The sequence below is a fragment of the Gallus gallus genome, chromosome 3 (genome assembly GCF_016699485.2).
Source record: "Gallus gallus isolate bGalGal1 chromosome 3, bGalGal1.mat.broiler.GRCg7b, whole genome shotgun sequence".
In the NCBI taxonomy this organism is placed as follows: domain Eukaryota; kingdom Metazoa; phylum Chordata; class Aves; order Galliformes; family Phasianidae; genus Gallus; species Gallus gallus.
This window is the reverse complement of record NC_052534.1, coordinates 29292873-29315285: the sequence shown is the minus strand read 5'-3', so window position 1 is coordinate 29315285 and position 22413 is coordinate 29292873. Positions and strand designations below refer to the sequence as shown.

General features: G+C 36.2%; 1 protein-coding gene across 1 annotated transcript in view; it reads right to left on the bottom strand.

Moving 5' to 3' along the window:
• Nucleotides 1-281: 281 nt before the first annotated feature.
• BTBD9 (BTB domain containing 9) overlaps nucleotides 282-22413 on the bottom strand; it is a 116261-nt gene continuing 94129 nt past the window's right edge. Inside the window, exons 11-12 of the mRNA NM_001008459.2 lie at nucleotides 11705-11783; nucleotides 282-7271 (exon numbers count right to left, since the gene is read on the bottom strand). Coding sequence (NP_001008459.2) covers nucleotides 7077-7271; nucleotides 11705-11783 — 274 coding nt within the window. The 3' untranslated portion in view covers nucleotides 282-7076. The remainder of the gene's footprint in view (nucleotides 7272-11704; nucleotides 11784-22413) is intronic.

Genomic DNA, 22413 nt, shown 5'->3' with positions numbered 1-22413 from the left:
GATAGGAATAAGTGGGAAAAGTTCATTAAAAATGGAACTTCTGTTTGGCCTGGCTTCTAATATTTAACTTACAGTATTTGAAGGAACAATATCAACAATCAATCACTCCACAAAGAAAACCAATATTGACGAAATTGAGCAAAGCAGAAAGGAAAGAAAGTTTTGCAATATCATGGACAAAGTTAATAGACATGGGCACTGAATTGTGAAGCATTGCTGTATTTCTCACAAGGAGCCCACGTGCTCAGGGTAACGTTTCAAAGTTGCAGATTCTTTCAAGGTTCAATTTTGATGATGCAGTTTATTGAGAAAACAACACTTATATACAACTGGAACATTGAGCAATGAACAGCTAACAAATTGAACATATATGAACATCACAATGAACAAGAAACACAATTATATTTGATTTAAATTAGATAAGCACACACGAAGCCTAACCTTCTACTTAAATCAACAGAAAATCTCTCAACTGATTTTCTCTTACGGAAAACAGAGTTCAGATTATGAAAGTAGAAGCTTGAAAACAGCTAGTATTTTCCATATCCATAGACAGCCAAATTAAAACTCACTATCTCTTGACAGCTTAGCAGTAATTGACTTTTAAATCTGATGTGAATGAACCGGGATTAGGCTACTGAATTCTGTATATAGCAAAAAAAGGTGTACATTTAAATTAAATAAATTTAAATACTTAATATCTCCCAGATTAGAGGAAAGGCCCAGGGAACACTGCAGCAACAGCAATATGATTCCAGACAGGGAGAAAAAGAAAAGGAGAAACAGGCAGACTGGGGGAATCCTGTAGGAAGAATTAAGAGCTGTGAGGACAGGAGACAAGCAGAAGTAGCTCAGGCTACAGGAATCGGACCTTCACGTTGCTCTTCCCATTAAAATGAATAAAATCTTGCTGCCTGCATTCCATTCCCTTCCTCAGTTCACCATCCACATTCAGTTAAACTGTAGATTCCTTGCCAAAATTCACTACACCAAGAAAAAAAAGGCATGTAAAAACACTTTTTGCTAAGTCACTTCAACTTGTGAAACAGATGCATGCATGCAACTACATAGCAGCCTTTCTCCAGTTTCTTCCTCACAACTCTTGCTACAGAAGATGGTGATAAACAATTCAGGGGACAAATCATGCTTCAAAAGCACAACATAAAACTTTTCATTAAAGACAAAAGTTCTTGATGTCAATTGTTAAACATATTCATTGCATTCTAGGTATTAATCATAAACCACCTAGCAATTATAGCTCAGGAGTACAGAGACACGGGATGTAGAACAAAAACAACACAAAGAAAATGAATTATTTCTGGTATGTGTGCAAATTCCCTACTTCCTCTCCAGAAAGAAGCTGCAGCCACTACTGTTTACTTGGATTGCATGGCACAGAGTTTTAGAGGTGCAAGCCCTCATCTCAACAATAATACAGCCCAACTTAAGATATTTCAAGGTCAGCTGGTACTGTTTGGACACACAGCATTTGTTGTAAAACAGTTTTGTGACCTCCTTAATACAGACAGTGGTGGCGATGTATCTGCCAGTCTGCAGGAGTCGATGAGTAACTCTGAATGCCGTGAGAAACCAGCTTACCTTCTTCTAACAGAATGGATATGCCAAGATGCTAAACACAAAATAGATGAGTAAAAGTCATGACAAAGGAATGTACTTACACTGCACCAACAGTGTAGCTCTCCTTCCACTACAAAAGCTCAGGGCCTGAAGCAGCAGGAGGCTCTGGGGAGGCAGATTTACACCTAAGCAGACAGAAGTCACGACTCCTTCAGATTTTTAGCTACAATAATCTAAACTTCAACTCCCGTGACATTTATGTAACAAATCAATTATTCTTTTTTATTCCTGAACATTTAGCTATGCTATTCTATTAGGCTGGAAGGAATGGGAATAGAAAAACTTCTCTGATTTCCTGATGGGCTGATAATGTCTACTACCAAGGGCATATTACTTAAGTATAGAACTGGTTGTTCACTTACTTCCACCATTTGTATGTATATCATAGTAATTAAATACATACAATATTAGAAAATCTAGTCAATCTATGTGTAAATACCATAAATACCAGATACTTGCATTTTCCTTGTATTATACTACATTATGTTAATTTGGGCTTTGTTTCTCCAATAAAAACTGCAGGGTGCTTTTTATAACTGATTTTCCAGTAATCATTTTCAAAGACAGACAGACTGAAATTGTGTCATGGACTCTTGGTGTCACTTCTACATTACCTCAGTCAACACTGCAAATAACCTTGTGAATGGCCTTTGAGAAGCCTGTAGGTGGTTTTGAGCAGTTAGCAAAATTCATATAGAGGTGTACTCTGGAAAGACCACAAGTCACACGCAAGCCACCTAGGAGCAACATGTCTGTGTTCATTGGACTGCATAAATGCCTTTGAGATGAGCATTTGATTTGCTCTATTTTATACACTTCGCTACAGCCAAATCACCAATTCCTAACAACTTCGGCCAAACCAGCTTTGGACCTGCTCACCCATACCTTACTTAGACATTTCCACATTTTAAGCAACCATAAAGGTGACTTCACATCCTGCCATACCGCAGAGTATTAACATTTCACCCGGTTTTTCTCAGCTCAGGAGCTTTAGGAACCTATTCTAAATTCAAGCTAAATGATAAGCTACTAAGCTCCATTTAACACATATATGAATATGGTATTCCAATTAAAACTGGTATATGGTATATGAATATGGTATTCCATTAAAAATTTGACCCAGTACTTTTACTACCTGTATCCTGTACAAAGCCTGGGAGCTTCTACATGTAATTTAATTAGTACAGCTGCTGGCAATCAGTTCAGAGACAGCCGAGGATTCTAAGCTAAACACATCATCAGTTAAGAGAAGGGAAAGGGAGCCAGGGCTCAAGGATTCTGGGTTTCACAGAGCAATATTTTCTAAGCACAGTTTTATCCTCTAGCAACCGCTACAATAACATACAAGTCTAAATGCCCACTCTTAAATACTACTGGCTCTGGTATTTGCTGACTGCTCCAGCCACAACAAATTACCAATGCATTCATTTGCCGATTTGATGGTATGTCATCACCTGTCAAAAGACAAACCAACAAACATTTTCTTAGGGAAAAAACAATGTATGGCTTTTCTGCTTCCTGTGAAATCACAGCTGAATTCTGACTCCATATCAAGGGTCTCTGAGTGGGTGACACTGCATAAGCAGAATGATCACATAACAATCAGACAAAAATGACACTAACTTTGCCTTCTGATCTTCACACTGACTTCAGATGTACAAAGCACTGCTGAATACTGATAGATACTCACATGCATTTGGCTGGGAAACTTAATTTACTTAAAGTGAAAAAACTACTGATATCATTTGCTTTCTTTTCTCCCATGGAAATCAAGTGAATAAACTGAAGACTCTCTGATTTGTTGTTATGATTAGTAAAGATGAAGAAGCATTAAGTTCATTTCAACTTTTCAGCAATGAAGAAAAACACAGAGCTCCACCATAAACTGTCATATTGAACAAGCAAAACAGATTTGCATGGAAAAAGGATTAAATGGAGCTGTAAAGGAAGAAAAGTGCAATGAAAAACAGTTACTTTCCTAAGAACACTGCCGATTCTTCCTCTGTACCATCTTTTATGGAATTCTTGGATTAATTTCTCTCCATTCCTGTTGTCATTCAAACTTGTTTTAGAGCTTGTTTGAAAGCAGAGCTGCACAACTTTGCTCACCTGAGAAATTCATTTTCACATACAAATCAGTTTTACAAATACTGAATTTACTCTTGCTGAAGTTAATTTTTGGCCACAGATTTCTGTGAATAAAAATCTTTAAAATTCACTTGGAATTAGTTCATTAAATAAAGAGAATTTAGAAAGAGCTATGTTAAGCTACGTATGATTTAGAGCTAAGTCTGAATTCAATCAGTGGAAGAAAAATAAGAGAAAAAGAGGACAGGGGAATTTAAAGATAATGATAAGTTCAGCTGAAGTACTAACTAAACAAAATGGTTCTATGTTGGCAATACAGTTAATTCTATTGTCCAGAAAGCTGACAGCAGGTCTATCTTAAAGTTTCTGACAAGAAAGCAATGAACAGCTGGTCAGTTCTGCTCAATCTCTGTTGCAATTAAAAGAAAGTTATCATGCAGTTCTGAATAATTATAGTATCTCATGACTCAGTTAAACCCTGATGCTTATAAGTGCCCTGATATTAAGCCATAACCACACAATTTATTTCCACTGCAAGAAAAAAAAACAACTAGATTTCAGAAGAACATTCAAGAGCTACATCTCATATTAGGAGTTAATAAATGCAGAGAATACTTAGAAAGCATGAGAATGCTCACACAAAAGCACAGGTGAGTCCCGTGTGATATCATCCTTTGCCAGTAGTAATATTTTACTGGCACTGTGTTTAAGGCAGAGAGAGACCTATACTAGGCCACAAAGATACTGGGGGTGTTTGAGGGTGGATGATGTTAGGAAGAACAAGCAGAGTTCAGGTCCCTTAGACATTTCAACATTATTTCTTTGAATAAAAAGGTAGAAATTGTTGAGCTGTAGAAGGGATAAAGACTGTAAGAAAGGACAGTGCTATACTGGCTTTTATTTTGAATGATTTTTGTGGGTGGGAATTGGAATTTCTATAGGACCTGATTCTTTTTGCTTTGAGAATCTCTCTTATCTTTCATTCGGATTCCTGGCAGAGCGCTAATGCCATGGGAAATAAATAGACGTTTCTCTTCAACAGTGAGTCATAGGGCAAGTTCAAAAAGAATTTGCAATAGCTTATGGTCTGTAAGGCTTATTAGCATCCAAAAAAATTAACTGTGGACATCAAAGATTACAAACTGAAAATCCTGTTCTTTCTCTGAGCACCTAAACTGAGAACATCTGGCACAAACTTTTTTCTTGTTCTTTTTTTTTTTTTAATTAAATATTTTCTATAACAGTGACTAACAGCTAGGAAGTTACACCCCTTGCATGTCCACTACTTGAAAAAAGTACGTTTGTTTGATCAAACTGCAAAGAAATACCATCACTGACACGAAAGGTCTTAACTACCAAAGACAAGACATGCTTCATTCATCTCAGTAAGTTCTGGCGTGGACTACAACTAGAATAGACCTTTTTGCTTTTACTTTTCAAAGAAAAAAAATCCAACTTTTTGGACTTACACAAAACAATTGCATCCCCAGTAGCTAGTCTTAATTCTTTCATGCTCCGAAGGCTGCTAAGCCATAAGGTAATCGGCAACCAAGACAAGGGGCTGGCTCAGAAGCAAGATCCTGCCTCAGAACTCATGGCATGTATTAAAAATGATAGACAATGTAGTGTGCATGCATCTTCACTGAAAGACATCACAAGACAGGCAACAACAGTGGGAAGGGATGGGACAGCATGCAAATGTCAGTACTCAAAAGTAATTTGGCAATGAAAAATACTGTAATATTCTTGATGAAGTTTAGTCAATTTTATTGGAAACAACAAAGAGAAAGCATTTCTCCTATGACGTTTCTACTGATTCACTGCTGCCATTTGTTGTATTTCTTCCAGTTTTAAGCACAACCAGCACACAGTGGGGAAATTCTTTCAAATTACGTATTGTGATAAATTAGCATACTATCTGCTATATTGATATGTAGCTCATTTTATCACTATGGCAATGCAAAGGAAAACCATATTTATTCTATACTAGCTTTGTTTTCTTCTGACAAGGCTATTTGTCACCACAGGAAATTCCATGTTCATAAAACTGGATGGCTGACATTTCCAGCATAATATGCTTTGAGAGGAATAACAACCCTCCTAATCAATTTTGCCAATTACATCAGTGTTTGTCATAATACAAAAACACTCCTTCACATACTGAAAGACCAACAAGGAGCTCTTCCTAAGCCGTCTGGATCTGGAAAGCGAGAGGTTGCATTCTCATTAACGTGTAAACACATAGAATAAGAGAAGTAGTAAGCAATTTAATCCAGACGTGGATGGATAATTAATTCTGTGATGTAAAATGAGAGCCAGATCCCTTATAATACAGTGTAAAAGCATAACACTCTATGAAGACTATGAGAAAGTTTATGCATGGCCCTTAAATTTTTAGATTCAGGCTGTAAAGCATCATTTCTTGGATAAAAATAGCTTTCTGCAAATTCTTTCTTTTGTATTCTGAACAACTGCTTGTCAGCGACCAGATGAACTTTCACTTTCTAGACCAAAAATTTCTGATGATCTGTTGCAAGTTGTCTTAGAAATGAGTAAAATTTAAGTAATCACCTTCATGAGTGAAAAATAAGCTTTTCTCAAGATAGAGGTTTGATTTCAAAATTTTCCTTTTGACTATAAGAAATGAAAATTTTGTACTTTGAAAAGCCAACTAGGGTCGAGATTAATACAGCATCCATTAATTAGTTTGTTGATATCATAAAGGCTTTTCTTGACATCCCACTGATGAATGAGGGAATTTGCATCTCAGCAGGTAAACATGTTTGATACTTCCTTAATCTACTGCACAGCATTTGCTGCAGCCAAAAATAAGAGAGAAAGCGGGATGCAGAGTTAAAACAATTTTAAAAAGAGATTACTAGTTACAAAGGGATATGAATGAAGAATAACTTTCAAAAATAACACATATTCTGTACTGATGTGTTCCATAAACATTTTCTTCACTAATGGAAGCCTTCAGGGAACAAACAGTTATTTCATATGCCTTCCATTCTGCTCAAGTCATTTTAGATTTTCATTGTAGCTCTGCCTTTTATTTCCTTCTGTTCTCCTTGCCTTGGTTAGATTAGAGAGGTAGGGTGTTAATGGGGTACTTGATGAAGATTGAAGACCTATTTTCTCCTCCTTTGGAGACCAGCCTGATTTGAACAAATTGAGAAGAGTGAAGCAGTCTCTTCATGTCCTTGGGAAAAGCCTTTGCCATTTCAGCATTTCAAGACATGGTCCCCTTTCTTCACAGTGAAGAAGAAAGAAAAGGTGCCAGAACAAGAAGGTTCTGAATAATTTTATATAATGTCAGTGGGGCTGCAAAAGCTCCCTTTCAATCTCCTTTATGGTTGGTGAGCGTGCGAACGCAAGGTGGATCCAGGAGGGGAATGCAAAGAACTAGTGCTTGCAGCTCGAACAGGACGAGAAACAAGCTGTTGTTCACCAGTCCCCACCTCTGTTGTTGCCACTTCCTTACAACCCTCATCCTTGTGGGTAGCACTTTGTGCAGGGCACTCAAAATGCACACAGTGAAACACCTGGGGAGAACAAAAAGGAAGATAAACAATTAAATGCTGGCAAAAGCGTGATAAAAGTAAGGTGAAATCTATACGCAATATGCAGGCCAGATCAGTGCAAAAGCACTTAGTCAAATAAGAATGTCTCATCATGAGCTCACAACCATTATTCCACATGACAGAAATATTACAAAGTGATAAAAGTTATAAGAGTGGAGCAAGAAAAGGCCTAAAAATTATACAAACTTTGACATATGACACTGAAAATCAGAAAGATTGTTCTAAGGCAGATAGAGATAGCTGTGATTTTCTTTTGCCACATAGCATTAATATCTAATATGTGCTATTGGAAAACAACAACAAAAATTACATTAATTGTTTTAAACATCTAATATGATCTAATTACATCTTCAAAAGACTGCTATTCACACACACTAGAAATGGAATTTAAATCATTACCAATATGATCCTATTTCAAGATTGCCCACTTCTGTAACAACAACGATAGCTCTACAGAAATGTATTGAAGACTGTTCAAGGAAGCTGCTACTGAAGCAGATGGAATGTGCCCTTTATTACAGTGACCAGTTTTGGAGGCTTCAAGCAATACTCGGATCACTATCATAGATCTTATACGTAGCTGATGTCTTTTTGCACTTCTTGCAAAGAAGTATAATTGCTTCTAATGCTACCTGCCCTTTCCCAGTCCTTGTCAAGTTAAAATGGACAAACACCATAAACAAAACACAGGTATACTACATATTCATAGAGGAATACATACTATTACATATATATATTTTATCCTTTCTTTAATACAACTGAAAATCCTATTACTCTTTTTGACCATCTTTGCACAAGTGCATATTGAGCAGACATCTGCACTGCAATGACATGTCTGCAATAGCCCCTGGGTCTTTTCTGAGAAGGTATCTAGTTAATTCAAATTCTAACAGCATGAATGAAATGAATAAAAAAAACAAAAAACATTCAGTCACTGCTTTTTTTTTTTTTTTGAATCCCCATTATAATTTCTTGTTCCTTTCAATGTAAAAATTCTTGCAGATTTTATATAGATATACTATGATGTATGTTTATATTTCCATATATATATACACACACACACACACATTCATACAAAGATGCACTGCCATTTCTCTATCTGCACCACTGCCCACACATATATACATCCACATGGAAAGAATGGAAAAATGGCCTTTTCTCTGCATTTCTTCTGGTGATTTTTTTCTAAAGTCAAACTAATTTCTACAGTGGCATGGATTGTCTCCATCTGCTACAGTTCTTAAGAAGCCAATTCATGTCTTCAGTTCCATTTCTTGAGAAGCCACTTTTATATTCATTGCTCTCCTTTGCTTTTTAAAGTAACAGCTATTGACATTTTTCCAAATACTTATCAGTATCGGTATTTTTAGAAGAGAACAATTTATCTCATTGTCGTATCTCTTTAATACATAGTTTTCCTTGAAAGGCAGTACGCTCTGAACAAAGGAATGGATATCTATAAGTTAGAAATTCCTTATCTCTACTGTATCTTACACCAACAAGGTTTCTCACCTGAAGTTTCACTTCCTATAGCATGTTAAAACAGTAGAGTTACCATTGAAATTTAGCTGATACTAGTCTATAAAATCTAAAGTAACTAATTCTTAAATTACAACTTTCCTTGTTATCACTTCTTTCACATCGAATTCTCAGCATCTGACAAATGTTAACAAGTCTGTAAATTCACAACATCGTTTTCAGTTACTCTGTCACTTCAACATATGCAGAATGCAGCTTGTGAAAGAATCAGAAGATAGAGCTCAGGTACTTCAACCAGTATTGGAATTAGGTATTTAAGACCAGTATTCTTGAAACAGAAAATCTGGTATGATTTTCTCTATAAAGGCCGAGATCACACTTCAGTATCATTCTCTAATAAGTAGCATGTTAAGTTCACCTGGAGATTTGAAGGAAGGTTTGACATACAAAGCAAGTACATATACGCTGGTGCAGTAATTTGTTAGATAAGGCTTTTCCATTAGCCTTTTGTAGGATCAGTACTACTTGAAAGGAACAACAAGAGAAAGCTTATATAGTCAGCTAGAAGCATCAGATGATCTGTCTGACAAATGGTAAAAAGGGCAAAGAAAAAATTCTTTTATTTATGAAGGTGGTATATCTGTAAGCGCAACAAAAATGGTTACATTTTTATCACGTTGTAAAATACAAAAGAAATTTACTAGGTCAAGTAAATCTATGAGCATCCTATCTTTCAACACGTAGAAAATATGGTGAATGAAAGATGAGCTAAAAAGATGAAAACATTTACAAAATTGAGAATTTTTATGGGTTTTTTGTGCTTGCTTTTTTTGTAGCTTCAAAAGTCAGATTGTGCTTCAAAGTTAAGAGGTATGATGCAGCCATGTATCGACAGCACAAATAGGTAATACTTTCCTACCTGTTACAGTTAAACTTGTGATGAGCACATGCTGCCATTAACATCTTTTGTTGAAAATGAAAATGGTTTGATGTAACATACCACTTGCTGTGGACAAATAATTCCGGAAATGCTTACATTCCTATGGAAGTGACTTGCAAGACTATCAACTCCAGAACAAGCTGAAACTTGCATTACAGTGCTGTTATTTAAACTGGATTTATGAAAAATATCTTGCTATACAGTTTGGACAATAAAACTTTATGACAAAATATTACAGATTATTTGCTTAATATATATATCAAAGGAGTATAGTACGGTAGTACGTGAAAGCTAATAATGCTCTTTTTAGAAGCTTTAGGAGCAATAAACTGTCTAAAAATTAAAATAAATTAGCATGGGGCACTGCTCTTAAAGACAAAAGACAGAAGGACTTAGAATGGCAATGTATTTATAGTTTCACTGAACCTTTACATTTATAAGTATAACCTCAACTTCCACATACTGATCTTCAGTGTAGTTATGCAGAGCTCCATCTATCAGCAACTAAGCAAGATGCTAAATTTCTTGCAAATGTAAACTGATTTGTAATTAGAATTATGTTTAAATGTCCATATGCCCATCACTTTTCAGGGCTATCTTTAAGAATTAAAAGTTGGAAGCAGTGCTTCTGGTAGGCTGATTTGCTAAGTTAGTCAACATGCCTCATATTCTCTTTTAATGAAGATTAAGAAATTACAGAGATTGGCATGAGACCAAATAGGACTGCCTATACCGATCAGTAATGGAAAAGGCCTTTTACATGCACATGTAACAACCCTGGAGGCAGTTTCTGATTCTGTATTTCTGATTACTCACAGATGAAGACTGAACTGTCCTCTAAAAGAGACAGTCCTTAGGAAAAATTAAATATAATTGATATTTTTGGATCGATGTAAGGGTCAGCTTCTTTCCAATTGTCGGCTGAAAACTCATGTTGACATCTCATTGTGCAAACAATGCTATCTGACAACTCATTCAGTGCTAAGAACTAGCATCCCCTTACGCTAAATATCAGAATGGTTAAAGGTGGAAAGGACCTCTGGAAGTCATCTGATCCAATCCTAATCAGTAACTCCTAATAAGGGTAGAACTGACAACCTCTAACACTGCTACCTACGGTTCACTGTAAAGGATGAACAATGCACAATGTTCTGTGAGTGTAGTATGCAGATTGTTGACATGTGCATTAACATAGAAGGAGCTCTCAGTGCCTCTGGTGTTTTGTTACATAAGGTCCTCATGTTGCAAAGACGTACACGTTATTAAATTTACATACAGTAGATTGTTTCACTGAAGTCAACTGTGACATTATACAACAATGATTAAAGACAGAAGCACAAATAAACAGAAAGAGAATGATATTGCACTTGGTTGATTGTCACAAGACATTTTTTCTGTGTAAGATGAATTGAAGAAATCTCTTTGGCCACTGTTGGCTAACTGATTTACCTAATATGAGAGCTAGTTATAAAAGAAACTTATACAAATAAGATTTTCTTATGAAGAATAACATTTTTCTTGCTTTTGATTCATTAAAAAGGTAATATAAAGGCAATAAAACCAAGTAATCAGAGACTATACACGTTTCTCTACTTCACTACAATGCTATTTTTAACAGTCATCAAAATAAGGAATGATTTAAATATTAACCAAATCTGACAGGAATGCTTGTTGGCACAGCCCATAGGTCAAAACCTGAAACACACTGGTGGCACTTTGTCTGTAAGACACATCAAACCAAAATTATCCCACACTAGCAACCTTTCAAGTCTGTAGAGTGCAGAAATATGATAACACCATTCACTAATATTTAAATACAGAAAGCTCTCATTCTCATTCTGCTAGATTTCCAGAGCAAAAAAAGAAAGAAAAAAAAAGTTCTCTTTAGAGGGTATTATTAATTTCACTGTAGGATACCAAAACTTGTATAGATATATATTCATGAAAAATATAAATTGTATTAGCAGCTCCTTACCTCATTAGCTGTGTTCTGAGTTCCAACTATTCTGATAAAAGATGCAGGCTGTTTATCAAAAGTGATTGTTTGCCAAGATCTACAAAAAAAAAAAAAAAATTCAGAAAGACATACAAATATTACATAGGGTCACCACAGCTTGCAGTGAAATACAGAGGGAATTCATCCAAATGACAGTACATAATCACTTAAAAGGACAAACAAAGAAACACTTCGCAGCACCTGAATTTCCAACACTATTTGTTCATTCTTATTTTTAAGTGCCTTGTCTCTGCTTCTGTGTATTCATACACAGTTTATATTGCTATAATCTGCATGCAGGAATAATACCCATACTACTGCAAACAAAAGAGAAGATAAATAAAAGTAGATGCCTCTGTTAACTTCTCATGAGAAATCTCAATCATCAGAGCTCAGTTAGAGAAAATTATAGCTCTAGGAAAAACAAACAACCACCCCAACTCATTCTGTAAGTGGAGCAGTGGAGGCAGAGAAGGGGGCCCAGTCCTTCCAGGTGACATGATGCATTCTTAGCTCAGACTGGGAGGATTTCTCCACCTCACCCTCTTAGAGCCAGAGTGTAACTTTGTCTCTAAGAGATTGATTGGGAACACTATAACCTTCCTGCTTCATTTGTACTCTTCTGACTTGGGTGAGATACAACACCTTACAAGGAGCTTCATGAACAGCAGGCAAAGGACACCACTGCCAATCACACCTTTGTGCTCACAGAACGCACTGACAGTAAAACAGAAGAATAGAAAAGGTCACAGGAGCTAGAGGCTCCTATGCCAGTCTTCCACTGCAGCCGATACGTGCTTTAACACAACAGAATTTATATTACCTTTTTTATTCATAAAACATGAAAGCTAGATACAAAATACAACTTTTCAGCATAACTAGGCTCTACCATAGAAGGCTTTAGAGATAAAAATGTTGTTAAGAATAACCAGATTAACTCACCAAACAGGATAAACATTGGATGAAATTATACTGAAAGTGTCCAAAATACCTTCAGAAATGCTCACAGAAGAAATAAGGGACCAAAACAAAACCTGAACAAAACACTACCATCAGTAAGTAGAGTGCACAAAGGCATGTGGTATTAACTGCTTTGTTGCTTAGTGTTTGTCATGCACTGGAATCTTACCCTGGCAGAAAGCTATCATCTCATTGACACAAACATGGCATTTCTAGGTCTAATTTAGTCTATTAGGTTTTCAACTCCTGTCAGGTTATATTTGCTTAAAGAAGATTATGAGCCTGATTAAGATCTAATTTCATGTAGTTTACTGGTATTACTGCATGAAGTAATGGATGTGATCATCTCATCGTAATAGAAACATGAGGTCTGAATCAGGCCTCGGAAGTAGAGCTGTTACCTATCTGCATTTCACAGTTTATTTATAACCCTTACGTGGCCATGTTCTCCTTAGTTTAAAGCGCAGGCTGTTTCTTCAAGCTCTAAATAAAATATAAAATGAAGATGGACTCTTCTGTTGACTGCCCCAAGGTCTGAAAAGTTGCCATGATCTAAGTATTTTTTTTCCCCACTGAACAGGAGAAAACTTTCCTTGAGTTTTCTTCTCATTTCGGCCTACTGCAGCCACTCAGCTCACCTTCACTGCCAAGTGTAGATGTAACAATTAGACAATCGCAAGATTATTTCTCTTCACGAAGTATTCCCACAGTTAGCACAATGTGTGTGCTTTTACATTTATTGATGTGAGCCTTAGTGAGAAAAGTGATGTTAAAAATCACATCATCAAATCTCTCCATTCAGAGATTTGTAAAATATTAGTAACTGTTCTATACAAAAAGGGTTTAGAACCACAGGGAAGTTCTTGAGAATAGCCTATGCTTTCCTAGCCTTTAAGATCGAGTTTGTTTTCTGTAAGGGCGGGGGGGGGGGGGGGGGGGGGGGGGAAGCTTAATTGGGGACCACAGAATAGAATGTATTTTTTACAGTACTTCTGAGGACTGGTCAAAAATCACTGCCAGATGATAGCAAGAACGACTGAGAGAAAGGCCTGTGCAGATCCTTTGAGAATGCTCATCTAGTTCAGCAACTCCAGGAACCTCTTAAGTCCTTTGTACAATCAACAAATATACGGACTAGTGTGGTCAGGCTGGTACCTACAGATTGTATAACTAGAAGGATTATCACAGTAGAAAGGAATAATCAAAAATAAATGAAAATGCTTGCCCATGCCCTAGGCTCGCAGAAAAACTCCAAAGAGAGCGATCTCCAGAAAGAGATCCCTCCTCAGTGGCAGTCAGCCCTTAAACGGGGTCTAGGAGAGGTGCAGCCAGGCTCCATCCCCTCCAGTCACACAGCTGAATTGCCTTCACCTGTGCTCCCACGGCTGACTCAGTGCTTGCTTCAGCTGATCAATCAGAGGTTCAGGCCGTGATTCAACAGTTCCTGTATAGTTCTTCCACTTCCCTTCCTCTGTCCTATACTGCTGTTATTTGGATTCAATTATAATTACCCTTTCAATAATTCCAAAACACGTTATAAAATATTAAAAAACTGAAGATTTTTTGAAAAAGAACGTGAGATTTGAATAGACATAGGGCTTTCAGTAAATTCGGACCTAAGATTATTTACTATTTTTTTTATGTCCACTTTCTTCCTTTCCCACTGGGGGAAAAAAAAAAACACAAAAAACCCAAAGCATTAAAATTATACACAGCTTGCAAAAGAGCTATTAAGATTCAAGAATACTGCCACCAGAGAATTAGCACTTGATGAGATAATGAGAACATCAGGTCTCTTAATTTATTTCCTTAGCAAAAAGAAAAAAAGCAAAGTAGAAAACAAGAAAAACTGATTTGGAGAAAGTCACTTTGGAAGTAAGGAAGATAAACCTTTGTCACTAAAATGCTGCAACAATTTCTACTATAACAGAACATTTGAGAACATCACAGAATTACATAGAATCATAGAATCTCAAGGTTGGAAAGTACCTATAAGATCACCTAGTTCAAACGTCCTCCCATTACTCTTGCTACCACAAGCCACTAAACCACATCTTGTAGTTCCTCATTCAGATGCCTCTTGAACACTGCCAGGGACGGTGACTCCACCACCCCCTGGGCAGCCCATTCCAGTGCCTGACCACCCTCTGAGAGAAAAAGTTCTTCCTTATGTCTAATCTAAATCTCTGGCACAACTTGTGGCCAATTCCTTGGGTAACATCAATACATACAAGGGAATATCTCTCCAGTACAAGTATAATTATGCAGTAGAAAGATAATTTACACAGTGTAACTACACCCATATGGGAAGACAGATAACTGACAAAAAATATCATGACTTATGTGCTCTCTTTTTATACTTTTTGCTGATAAAATAAATTCAGTCAGACTTCTATTTATGTAGGAAGCCATAACAACCATCTTCAGTGGCATTCCTCAATTAAACAAAAGACATCCTTAGCAAACCTCCAGTTTCTTTTTAATTTTCTTATTTTACTGCAAGTTACACTTTTAACATAATTTCAGTTTCTCCACAGAATTTTTATTTTGCAAATGTTTAGTCAAGCCATGAATATTTGCTTATTTCCTTTCCTCATGAGAAATAATCCTTCTATTCTCATAATTCCTTTTACAAAAATTTTCAGCAAGTTCAATGAATGTCTCTGGTGTTGATGCATACATATGTCACAGTATTCAAGGAACAGCAGCATTAAAACTTATCTAAAGCATCTTTGTTTTTGGTCTGGGATGAGACACTTCTGTAAAATAATAGTTCTTCACCTTGGCTCCCCTTTGCCAAGCAAACAAACCTTTCAAGCTAATGACAATGCTTTTTTTCCCATTAACTGACATTGTCACCTTTGGACTTTCCATATTTGTGTATTCTTTATTAGTGATCAGTGATTTTAAATATTCAAGGAGTGTAGATGGTTTGTTTTTTTCTGCTCTCATACCCACCTCAGTGGCTGATTCTTTTGGGATTTGCTGCTCAATCTACAGCAGTCTTGGTCATCACTGTAAGATGATCAGCTCTAAGATAACACTAGGGACTATCAGCATACTCATACTCGTACCAGGGTCCTCAAGATGAAATGCAGCACTTTGGTTTGGCCAGCAAAGGTCTCCTGATAACGTAGCTCAATTTTCCAAAAGAAATTAGCCTTGCTACAGCCCTACAGTGTTTTATTTAACACTCTACATCTCACCTCTGCCATCCAGCTTCTAACTCTCTTGTTCTGCCTGACTCCCCTAAGGAGACGCAGTAATTGATGATTAGCATTCCTAAGCCATGCTTGCATCCTGCGAGCCTGTCATATTTAATTACAATTTAACTATATTCGTCTTCTATAATAGACTGAACATAATTTAGATAATTATCTTTTGCTCTCTTATTCTCTGACTCTGCCCGTCTTACTTAGAACTCCTTGCAATGAAAATCACTTTCTCTGCTCAAACATATAAACAGACTCTTGGGCAAAATGCTTTCATCTCTCAAACAGCTGTCACTGAAAACTCAATGGCTCTGTGCATCCCACAACCTATTCACTATATTCTATTCTCAGCAAGAAGAAAATCATTAGAAACCCCTCTACTTTCAGGTTTTTTTTCCTTTTTCTTTATTAGCCTACTGCAAGAAGAATGCAAGAAAAACTGATGTCCGGGTAAATTATAATAATAGCTTGCCACTGCTTAAACTATCTATAGCTTTAAAATTGCAATTCACCTCTTCAGGAATTTAATGGCTTTTCTCAGCATTTAAAATTCTTGCCTAGTTATCTCTATGAAAAACTGATATCTTTCTAGAGATTTATTATATACAATGGGATATAAATAGCACCTCATCCCATTTATTTTCTCCTCTTCCAGAAGGAACAAATTAAGAAAGAAGTGGAAGCTTTATCTTTTATTGAGATTTTCTAATGATCCAATGGCATTACAAAAATACTACCACACTGTGGGATCACCAGAGCAGCACTGATTATAGCTGAAACCAAGTTCAGGCCAAAGACATAAGAGCAAAGAGAGAGATATTACTTGTAACCAAAATTCATCAAGATGTAATAACCATATCATGTTCATTTCCTGGCTTGCCTTAGGCTAACTATGTGAGTTTTGTGCGTGCATGCTGCATGTCAACAAGTAACCTCAATTTTGCTTTCTAATGCTTGCCTGCATATGTCTAATTCTGTAAGTGACAAAACACTCCTCAGGTTACTTGGATGTAGAATCCTTCAGTTCTACATTTCTACAACTGAATTCTACAACTTTTTTTTTTTTTTTTCCAACTGAAATCCAGTATTCATTGTGATGGGTGAGGAGACGTTTGTAAAAGGAGATGAAAGGAAAAGGAAAGAGTAGTTGTGTTGACTTTCCATACATCAGTCTGATGACTGTACTGAAAACAAGACAGCAAGCAAGTAACTAGCACATGAAGCTGCCAAATAAAAAGCTGTGTACACAAATAAGCAACCAACAGAGACAGGAAAAGTACTGTAGTATGTACTGCATGGTAGGTATTACATTTCCTGCTCTATTAACAAGTATTATGTTTGCCTCTGCTATGGAGTATCTAACAATACAGGCAAATGCACTAAAAACACTATAGCAGTTATTGCTATACAGACTTTTTCTTTATAAGATAAGAAGATCTACAGCCACCTCATAAATTGCCAATAAAAAAACATATTTTCCATTTTAAGAGTACTAAACAATAAAGCAAAATAAAACTGTTCCTGCTAAAGCTGCCATTTAACAGCATATTAATTCAGAGTGTCAAAGCCGTAAATCACAGAAGTCAGTCATGCTTGGTATCTGGCTCAGCCACTTCCTTTTCATTCTGCTTCCTAAGTCTCTAACGGGGAGAGAGGAAGTACAAAAAATACACTGTGAAGACTGAAAGGTCCCATACATTTTAGTTTTTAACTTAAACACAAACTAAGTGTAGTTCTACCTACTGTCTTTGTCAACTAAAACCTGAGACCTAAAAGTGCGTTTCTGTGTATTCCGTCATGACAGCACACTCACAAACTAAGGATGCAAGGTAGAAGCTTGAAGTAACAGCTTGCCTTCTGCAGTTCTCTTAGAAACAGGACCAAAACTTACCAAATAATAATGCGCTACTTCTACTTACATTATAGTCCGCTGAAGGGATAGCAAATATATCTTATTCAGTCTACTAAGGAAAACAAACCAAAACACCCAAGGACTGGCAATACTAATGGCAGGGGTAATGAAAGTGGCTAAGGGAAATATAATGAAATATAATGAGCCCAGAATAAATGCAATATTAAAAACTAAAAATCTGTCACAGTGCTTGTTACATAACTGCTTTATGTATTTAACACATATAATGCCACCTCCCTTGGTATAACTTCCCTCAAGAGTTTTTATTCTAAATATAATTCCTGTAAGGAACAGACATAATTATGAAATAATCTGAAGAAAATGTATATATATTTCTGTAGTTATGATTGGTCCTTCCCACTGCTATGACAAATTCAAACAAAACACCTATATATAGTTGTATTATACCTGTAATAACACTTTATTAAAGTACTAAAAACCTTTTATTGTATCTGATTTATTGGAGAAAATGTGAGCTTGATAAAGCAGATTAAAAATTCTGATGTAGAATATATTTAATGAAGTCTATACTTCTGAATTCTTTAACAAACTTCTGGTAGAAGACTGCTTATAGCTCTGCTTTTGCAGCCTCAGTGCTTAGAATTTGCCATTTTAGAAACAATATTACATTAAATAACATTAAAAAATAGTCAAATTAAAACAGTAAAGCTAAATGTAGGTACTACTTTTAAAATATATCCACATGCCAATACAGCCATCCAATTACACTTCTGTATTGCACAGGCTGTGTACTCACTATTTTAGTTTGCTTGGACATTTTGTATATTTTCATAGGATATTTTTCTGTATTTCTAGAAACATAATTTATGTTCTAAAATCTTACAAAAAATATAAATTATTAGTAAATTACTGTCAGATGTCTGACAGAATGCCACAAGCCAAAATGTTATGCTGCGTCAAGAATGGGGCATGTGTTATCTACACCTACACTCTTTGCAGATGGAGGCTGTGGACTTCAGTATCTGACCTACAAGTTCATTTTATTTACAAACTTTTCTGTACATAATAGCATACAAGCAGAAGACAAGCATGCAGAATCAATCCTAAAGGTTGAATTGCTTTCGTTGTGTTCATTCATTACCAATATTTATTGCTTCTGATGTTCATTTAGATAGCAAAGATAATGAACAGCCACCCAACACAGGAACATATCCAGTAATACAACTAGTGGGCTACTTTTAACTGTAAGGACTTCTTACCCCTGTAATCCTAGAACAGTTTGTAAGCTATTGTTATTATATAGCTTTTCACACAAATGGAATAGTTGATTAACAGCAAATACATACAAATATTTTTAGGGATAGGAGACAATCACGCTCTCTATTAATCAGTTCCTTTGTAGCATATAGTGTAACACCGTATTTATCGCTCTTCTCTCTTGAATTCCCTTGGGCACCACTTCATGGACCACTCATAAAAACTTCACATTTACAGCAACTGCCCTTCTATTATTGTCGATAACATCTAATTGACATGTCAAACCTCCATGGAATGCAGTAAATTGAACCACAGCCTCTAACAAGAATGAAACAGTGAAAAAAGTAAATCAGCATGTGCCTTCTCATAACAGCAATACATACATACAGAGGTTTGCTAATGGAAGGCAGGAAAACCATAGACCTTCATCCTACCAAACTGAATTATCTATTAACCTCAAGGTCAGAAAACAAAGCCTGCTGACTTCAGACTCAAACTTGCGTGGGTGTGGGCTGCCTAGAAAAAAAATGTAAATCCATCCACGACTACAATAATTTTAGAGATGAGACTGAAGTCAATTACGACAGTCAAACCAGTAAATACAACTTCTGTTTCTGTTACTGTGTTGTAGAACAGAGACAATGTAGCTGCCCTCCTTTATGATTCTGATAAAACCAAGTTTAGCATTTTGTTCCTAACTCAATACCTTAATACTTAAGTATATAGAGACAAAGTAGAATAAGTTGTGCAAAATTAACAAGCATTATTTTAAAAAGGGAATAAATGATGAAAGAGCATGAAATAAAGTCAGGCAAAATTGTTGAAATAGCATACGGAGCTACAGGAAACAAGCAGAGTGACTTCATAAATATATAGCTGATGTGTATTAAAACTCATTAAGGAAGAAAAAATAGTTTTCAGAGATACAAGCAAAATAATGGGATGAGGTAACACAATGTTCAGCAGTGGCATCAAGAAGAACAAAATTCTCACTGTGGGAACTTAGTGTAATAGAAAAGCAAAGAGCAGAAGGGAATCAAACAGATGGAATAATATTCTAAAAAGCACACCACAACCATGAAGTACAGAAATGCCCAAAGGATGAACCCAATGATATAATAACTCTTCCACTTTGTGATTCATGGATATAATTTTCCCTGGTAAAAATACTACCATGAATAAATCAATGGCTTAATACTGCATATATCTTTACATAGAATACTTGCAATGCTTAAGACTACACTTGTTTTGCCCACCGTAAGAAAATGCACACTTTTCCAGGTATTAATGAAATTAGATCTCAAATACCAACAATCTAATTAGGGCAAATCCTTAGAAATAAAGCAGAATGCCACATTTAGCATAAGATGCATTGACATCTGTCTAGCCCCCTGACTATACAGGGAGATGTCAGCTCTTGCTATATTTAATGACTTTGCCTGCAAGAAAGGGAAACTGCAGGCAGAATAGTAATTCAGCATCTCGTTCATGAACTTCTGGACATCTCCTGTTTATTGGGTTGTTAGATGACCTTATGCAATAATCAATATCGAAGTAAACAAACACGTCTGCAAAATAACATTTAAGTGTTAGGCATTCCTTTTCAGTCTCAAGCAGAAAAATGGGCCAGTTTCATAGAAGATCTATTACTTGCATGACTTTTTGTAGTAATATTTATTCATAAAGGTGCTGAGAGGGTGCATGTGCATGCATTCAGGTGTATGCATTCATATGTAGACATTTTCCAAAGAGAGAATATTTTCTGCCTCAGTGAGTACAATCCAATGTATTGCCACAGTGCACATGGAAGGATCCTCCTATAGGATAAAAAGAAACAGGCACTGCTGATACTATGGGTATTATTGGGTATTGGTTGTATTCCCTCAGGCAGAACTGAGCTAACATCCAAATTGATGTCAGTGATATTGTGATGTTTTCTTCACTGTCCTCACAGTAATGTGCTGAGAACATGGCAGTCGCAGGGAACAGAAGAGCAAAGCAAAAAAAAAAAAAAGCCTTACAACCTTAAATGCATAGAGTGCATGCAGAGCTGCAGCAAAAGAAGCATATGGTAAAGCATTCAAAAGAGACATATGCTGCAGTTAGCACCACCTTGCTACTCTTTTCAAGGCTTATTTAATGATTTGAAAACCTTCTTGTGATCCTGGATCTCTGTTAAGAAACATAACTTAAAAGAAGCTAGACCTTTCTTAATCAGACAAGACTCAGCTAAAATAAAGGCCAACAAACTAAATGCTAGAAGTAGAATTTACACACTTTGGAGTGCCTCCTAACATTCTGAAATGGTATACAACTCTGGTTTCTGTCTGTGAAATCTTATTTTTTTGTGCTTGATACGGCAAGTCTTATTTTTGCTTTATGAGGATCTTTCACAATATGAGCATATAAACACCAAGTAAAATATGTACTTAATGCCTCAATTGGCTCAATAATTACACAAAATGACCCTTTATATCTGTCCGACTTGCTTCAGCAGGCATTACTAGCAGCATAATGAACAGATTAATGAGAACCCTCAGTTCATTTCTGCAAGTGCAACTTGAAATTGAGCTTAATAACGTAGCAATTTCCTAGACATCCTGCTTAACTGTATTTCATCTTTGTATCATATGAATGTGTCTGTAAAAAGTTCTGCAACTCTGGAGAAGACATTTGGATTACCCAGAGTTGCTTTGAAATTAGCATCACGTAAAATACAATGAACTGTGGTTGAAGTATATTCTGTTTGACATAAGAGGTACAAGAACATTTTTACTATGAAATTAACTCCACGTAAAATAGGATGAGCTGTGGTTAAAACACATTGTTAAATGTAGCAGGTACAAGAACTTCTCTTTTCATCCTGTTCCACTCTGCTACTTGGCAGCTCAGGTTTGAGACAGAATGAAGGATTATACAAAAATGAGACTTTTTTTTCTATATCTAGGTATGACAGGATAATACATGCATGACAGACTAATGGGAAGCAACAGAAAAAAACAGCATATGGAGAGCTGGAAAGGCAAAACGGCTGAGAAGTGCTCAACTGGTTTTATTATGGGACAAAACAGTCATATGAAAGTGGTTAAGGAGAAAACATTGGTTGAAAGTGGATGCAAGTAAATGCTGCAGATGGGATCACAGACTACACTGGAGGAATCGGAGGAGAACAGGAGTTAAAAACTGCTGTTTGTGCCCAAGTATGAGGAACTACATATTTCACAGAATCATAGAATGGCTTGGGTTGGAAGGGACCTCAAGGATCATCGAGCTATGAGTATGTAACATGTGCTGTGTGCAGTTATGAACAAAGGTATTCACACTCTTCAAATATTACCTCTACAGCAAAAGAAATGTTTACACCATGATAGAGATTACAAAGATTT